We start from the raw sequence: 6,767 nt of genomic DNA, 5'->3' as shown, positions 1-6,767 counted from the left end.
CGAAGAGAAAGTGGCTAAGTGTAAATCGCTAAGCAGTACGCTCGAGGAGGTGTTTCTACTGTCTGGTTTGGGGAGGACACCAGCCATATTTTGTGCGATGACACACTTCACAGTCCCTTATAGTCTCTTGGATGATCCTTTCCATGGCATATTAGAGAACAGTTAATTTTAAAATATATTTCCCTGATGAAAATTCTCTCTTTTATCGTTTCCTAATTAATATATTATCACAACTATGAATAAGAAAATATTTTCCTTTACTCGTTTAAATTTGCAATGGTTCTGCAACTTCCAAGGTGAAGCTGCCATGTTGACTATTTGAACAATGTTACTTTTTGTCCACTCACTGTTCTTGACATGACATCTTTTGATTGATAGAGATTGGTTACCTTACTTGTATGATTAACAAAGCTAGTGAGCAATATTAAATTAAAATTATATTTAATATTCTATAATTTAACTATTTATTTATTTTTACTGTGAAAAGTTTTTATGATAACAAGTAAGCTGTATTCTATCTTTCACTAACTCTATTTTGATGTTTTGACTATTTATCCCAACTTTAATATCGATATATTTTGTAGGCCTAAGGATAAGATTAATGGCCAAACTATTGTAAAAGGAGAATAAAGAAAGATTAGTGAACGATAATATGGCTAGTTGATTAACGATTAAAAGGTTGTGTTGTGTCATAAAATTATTATTTTGATTGAATTTTTCTGTTTAAAGTATTTTTACTTGTCTGCAGGTGGCTATTTTCATGATCAAATGGAAGGAGAGCTACCTGTTATATATGATGGTGAGAATTATTCATGTTATTATATTGCTTGAAGTAGTTACCTAAAGAATAATATTTTAGATTTTGTGTTATTTATTATTTTATGTGTGATCGTTCTTGTTCGCAGCAGTGGGTACAACTCATTGCTGCATATGACAAACATTACATAGCTGTGCACACAGTCTGCTCTTGGTACAAAATATATCTTGCTCTTCTGCAGAGTCCTCGCTGGTGTAGCTTATTCTCTCCTTCCCAGGGAGAAGTGAGTAGAGCCCACAGCCTCCTTCCACCCATATACACGAAGGTCTTGTAGTGCGGGAAGTTTTCTTTCTTTTTCAGCTTGCTCTCAGTAAGAACATAAATACTGTTTCCTTCATCATCTTGGATCTCAGTGCTTCATAGGCGGTACAGGCAAGTACGACGTGCTCGCCGGTCTCGGGAACCTGACAAATTAGGCATAGATGATCAATGTTTGCCATGCGGAGCTTAGCTCGGAAACCCCCATGCCCCGTGAGGAACTGTGAGATCTAGTAGTCGGGGAGGACCCACGTTGATTCAAGGCGTAAACCAACGGTAGGAAAGTCCTTCCTTTTAAGCAATCCACCCACCGTCGATTCCATACTTGCAAGGTTTCCTCTCGAAGGATCCTCTTCAATCTATTAGGGCTCTCGCGCCGGCGGCCCATGTTGAGCTGAAGGATGTTAATGCTACTCATAATAAGTCCTTTTTGCTGCCCCATTAGCCCACTTTAAGTGCACAGGACAATCTCTGCTGCCCCCTTGTGTTTTCGTTGGCTAACAGGAGTGTTCGCTCGTTGACAATTAATGCACAGCGGACCATCCAGTTCTTTTTCCTTTGGACATTCCTTCATCGTGTGACCACTCGCGGCACACCAGATGCAGACAACAGCATCTAATGTGGCCTTAGTGTGGCCGTCTATTGCATTGGGGTGCGTCAAGGTAGTCTTCAAAGGACATGTTCCACCATCCTCCATTTATGCTTTCCATTTCTAAGAGCAGGAACCAAACGGTTGGGAGCACTTTTAACACCCAATTCTTGCTCAACCCATTTTTAGCCATTGAGGAGAAAAGTGGCCGATGGTCATCTATGATCAGTGGAATAGTCTGGCTTCTCGGGTATTCTGCCCCATACAAATCTCACTAGTTCCACTGAAGTCCATGAGTGAGGAACTCACTACACCTCTAGTCTTGGCTTCTTCCTCAGAGCTAGCCTAGCTTGTAAACCTTGAGCGCGTAGTCCCTTCCACCCAATCACTTTGTTGGCATCACAACAATCATCCATGCGAACTAAAACAGACCCCGCCTTGGTTGCACGGACTATAGTGCCCTTAACACCAATTTCTTCAGTTGACGGCAGCTTGCTAATAACATCCACTGGGTTCTTGCTCGAACCACTTATGGTGACATATGTTGATTGCGGAATGTGTGTCGGCTTCTTGGCAGGGGTTTAACTATCTCCGCCATTGTTCTCACTCCTCTCCATTTTGTTCTCTATATTTGTTTGCGAGTTTTTACTCGCCACCTTGGCCTTTTTCCTGCTTCTTTTGGTAGTGTATACCTCAAAAAGTACAGTTGAGGCTGAAGATTCAGCTATGCCAATGCCTACACACGCTTGTTGCGGTTCGCTATAAACACCAGCACTAGGTTCTAGGCATCGATGAGTTGTACCGTCCGGTGAAGTGGACGCCAATGCTTTTGGTAAAGAAGTTTCAACTATAACATCCGCGAGCAGAGTATGGAATCGTGATGAAAATGTTTCACAAATCGCCTTCTCCACAATAGTGGAGTCTTTTTAGCTGTCGACTGAGGACCTTTTTCCTTCGACTGCTTCTCTTCTTCCATTTCGAACACACATTCTATTACCATTGTGCTTTTATAAGGTCCTAGTATCTTTCACAGCACTTACTAGTCCACTCACTTTAATTTAATCACAGAGCTACCTAACCTAAATTTGTTCCAAAACTATAAACATGAAATAACTATAAATAAAATTAAAAACTAGATCAAAATAAAATTAGAAACATATTCAATAAAAAACAGAGCAAAATACTTATGTAAATAAAAAAAACACTTACTTCTATAACTTAAAATCACAAAGTTTATTTATAAATTAGTTACCCACTCCTGTCTCCTGGGAGTCCCAACTCGCTACCAAGGTCCCTCACGACTCAACCATACAATCCACGGGAACAAACCTATTTCTATCTATCATGAAGAATGAGGCAGTATGCCTTTTACTTTTACTTTTGCAGCATCTTGAGGCGGTTTAAAAAAAACAATGCCACGATGAGCCGTGATAGATAGTTCTTTAACGATCAATGAATTCGAATCCGTCCGATAGCCCTGAAAATCAATGACCGCTGAACGCATCATATGTTTTTAGCCAAAGTCCTTCGGTGAAGTGATATTGTTACAGTCAATTGCTATATATATATGTACTCAGAATCAGTACATTTTACGGACTAAACCAGTTCCAACTTCATATTCTATTATTCTATCATGAAGAATGAGGCAGTATGCCTTAGTAGTAGAGGAAAATTTCTCACTTGCCTCTAGCTGTGCTCGAATATCAATAGTAGTACTTTTAATTGATTCCGATTGTTTAGAACAATCAATGACGACAAAAGGCGCAAGTTTCTCGAAATCAGATCTTGGTAGCAGAGGCTGAGAATGTTTACTGCCAGGATAACTCGTTGGAAATTCATTATACATCTTGTAGAGAAGAGCCACTTTTCCTTGTTCAAAATCTAAATTCAAATCGTCATAAGGATATTGTTCACTATTTAGGTACAGTTTCAATTTTTTTTAATTTGCAACTATCAAAGTGACTGCTATCTTTGTTAGCGTTCCTTGTTCGATCAGTCTGGAATGCGATAATAACAAACCGGGGCTTTTCTAAATTTGTTGATGTTTTGACAGTCCAATTTTCTTGCAGTGACGCAGGTAAATTAGGGTACTCCTAAAGATCCCATGATCTAATCGGAATAGAAATGGCCCTGTTTTTGTCTACCATTTTCAACAACCTCAGACATTCTGGATCAAAAACACTAACATGAGGCATCTTCCATACCACTTTATCTAATTTTATTTGCACGTCATCACCACCCTTTACACAGTTCAAGTCCGTACTCGATCTGATCAAAACAAGTTCTTGCTTGTTTACAAGATTAATAAGCATTTTTCGATAGTCTGGCAGGCATACCCTGCAAAGCCCGTTTTTATCTATAGAAAGAGTTTTATCGACATCTGGGATTGTCCATCCGACATTTTCTAATCCTTCAACATGATTAGAAGTAAACGACGCATGACCTTAAGCGTTGTAGTTATTTCAGGATTTCTCACTCTATCAACTTCAATGCCTTTCAGTTCATATCTAATTTCATCAAACAAAAACGCAAACGCATTATTAGTCAGTTTTGAAGTAGTGCCACTAGTGCCATCCTTTTTTTGAAATTCGTCCTTCCAAATAAATTAAACTTAAAGCAGCAAACGTATAAACATCTTCTTGATGGATCGATATTTCATCAGACTTGTTAAAAGTGTTCCCTGCTTACGGTTGATGTGAATGGTATTGAAATTGCATAAGAGAATCATAAAATATTACGTCTGATGTAATGTTTAGTATGTTATTCATTTTTTCTTATCTTCAATCGAAAACCACACTATGTTAAAAAGTTAATGTTGGCAGTATTTAACTGTATCGTCGATATAAGTTTACTAATTCTTAACAGAGTTTGACATTTCCTTTTATAACTAGCTCCACGATTATTACGGACACAACTCTCTCTGATAAAATCAATCCCCATTTTTCTTCAAATGTATTCTCAGTATAACAGTTTCCTCCCTAAAGTCAATAAGCTCGCCGTTCTGATCCAATAACCGAACGGTAATATTGTCAACAGTCCGCACGTTAGTAAGAAAGTAAATGACGGGATTCGGAGTTTCTATTATTTTATATCCTGGTTCTACAGCCGGAAAGAATTAATGTATCTTTAGATGTACTTTCAACCCTCCATCCGTGAGAAAAACTCACTTTCCTTATTTTTTGCCTAACCATCTCGCTTTTTCAGTAATTTAAACACTACCTTTTTTGACATTTTAAGCTCCACGCACATTATTATCAGAAGTAACGCTATTATTTTCTTTTAATGATCAATAAATATCCAAGGGACAAAAACACCTGCATAGGCTAGGTCAAAAATATAAAAAAATGAACAGCCGAGAAAATACTCGTCGATGCCAATGACCTTTAAACGCAATTGTATCATTGGACGGGCCAATGCATCAGGCGAAGGCCGCGCTCTTTACCCCTGTGGCCGTTTAATTGGCAAAAACGCTATAGGTAAAGGTCAATGAACTTGCTTACATTTGTACCTAATGCCCTCAAAGTGCGACGACCTGATTGTTGACAGAAAAGAACTGAAGAAAAACAAATAGTTCAAAGACATGGAACCTATTCAAAGCTGGATGAATTAGGTCGAAGTCACACGTTGCACAAGAGATGACCACCTCATCTATTCTTTTAATGGCCAATAAATCTCAAGGAGAATCAACCGCACACCCCCCTCCCGGACAATACAAAAAGCAACGAAATAAACTTGATCCAGTCAATGCACTTGGGTCGTTGACTTAATCATAATGTAGGTCAACTGCATCAATGTAAACAAATGAAATGTTGCAAAATCTCACACAATCCTTGCGACGTTGCCACATTGTGCATAAAAACCTGATCAAGCCACCAAGGTCACCCCCTCCCGCCCTAGCTAATGCACCTACCTTGACCCACTGCATAATTTCACATTTGCACAATTCGTCTTTTATAATTACTTTCTGCTTATCCTGGTTTTGTAAGAAAAATTATGTAAAACTAAATTTGATAAAAGAAATGAATATTTAAGAGGTTATGTTAAAGTGCGATGTAAAAATTAATTATTTATTGTATACAAGTTGCTCTGTGGCAAACTGTGAATATATGGAATGTATCTCAAGCCGGTAATGTAACAGTAGTCGGTAGGTTTCCATCAAGCTTAGTGTATTGTATTTTCTCACTAAGGTAAGAACGTTTTAAGTTATTTAACCGTAACAAATAAAACAGTAAAAGATTTTATTTGTTTCCACCATCTTCGCGTTCAACAGATTTTATCGGAAAATTGATCACATCCTAGGTATATATCTGTCTTCAATATGAAATTTCAGTTTTGAACGACTTTTTGTTTTTGAGCTAGACTGGTTTCACGCTCAACTCTTATTCTTTTCTTTATTATTATTATTATGTATTCCATATATAGGTAAGTGAAAGTAAAATATGAAATGCTATTTATTCAAATTTTTGTTCTCAATTCAAAAAATATTTCTAAAATGAAAAAACGAAACTGAAAAGAAAAACCTTATGTACAAAGGTTTAATATTACGCTTTTTCTAAATCTGAAAAAAACATAATGCTATTTATTCCCAAATTTTTATTCTCTCATTTGACAAAATGAGGTTAATTCCTAAATAACACAACGACTGAAAAACATTTTTTTCACAACCAGTAATTCAAAAGAGTTAAAACTGCCCAATTGAACTGAAATAACCGATAACTGGGTGCTTTCTAATAATACTCTTCCGGGACTCAGGGAGGGGTAAAGTAGTATAAAAAATTTCCCTTGCTAATGATTTTGGTTCAGATGACTGGAAGAATTATATATTATTTAATAAGGTGTAGTGAAAACTCTTTATTGTTTAAATTTCTTTCTTTCTATATCATTCATCTGTGGCAACGGTTTATGGCCATTGTTCCATTATCAGGCACAGTTTAATTGTTGCTTATCATAAATTTGTCGAGAATACTTTCAAGGTATCTCCTTCTTAAGTCTACAATTGAAATTACAATGCTATTCGCTGTGTTCTATTCTTCTGAAAGTATTAAAAAGCTCAATTAACTATGTAATTGTAATTGAAAAATGAAGCTGTTCTGAGCGTGCAAG

General features: G+C 37.1%; 1 protein-coding gene across 1 annotated transcript in view; it reads left to right on the top strand.

The window, feature by feature from the left end:
* Positions 1-753: 753 nt before the first annotated feature.
* Positions 754-6,767, top strand: part of LOC106688468 (zinc finger Y-chromosomal protein-like) — a 63,462-nt gene continuing 57,448 nt past the window's right edge. Inside the window, exon 1 of the mRNA XM_067044581.1 lies at positions 754-799. Within this exon, the coding sequence (XP_066900682.1) occupies positions 769-799 (31 nt within the window). The 5' untranslated portion in view covers positions 754-768. The remainder of the gene's footprint in view (positions 800-6,767) is intronic.

The sequence above is a fragment of the Halyomorpha halys genome, unplaced genomic scaffold (genome assembly GCF_000696795.3).
Source record: "Halyomorpha halys isolate HHAL.00 unplaced genomic scaffold, Hhal_1.1 Scaffold1134.1, whole genome shotgun sequence".
NCBI classification, from domain to species: Eukaryota; Metazoa; Arthropoda; class Insecta; order Hemiptera; family Pentatomidae; genus Halyomorpha; species Halyomorpha halys.
The sequence above is the reverse complement of the archived record's forward strand: the minus strand, read 5'-3'. Positions and strand labels throughout refer to the sequence as shown.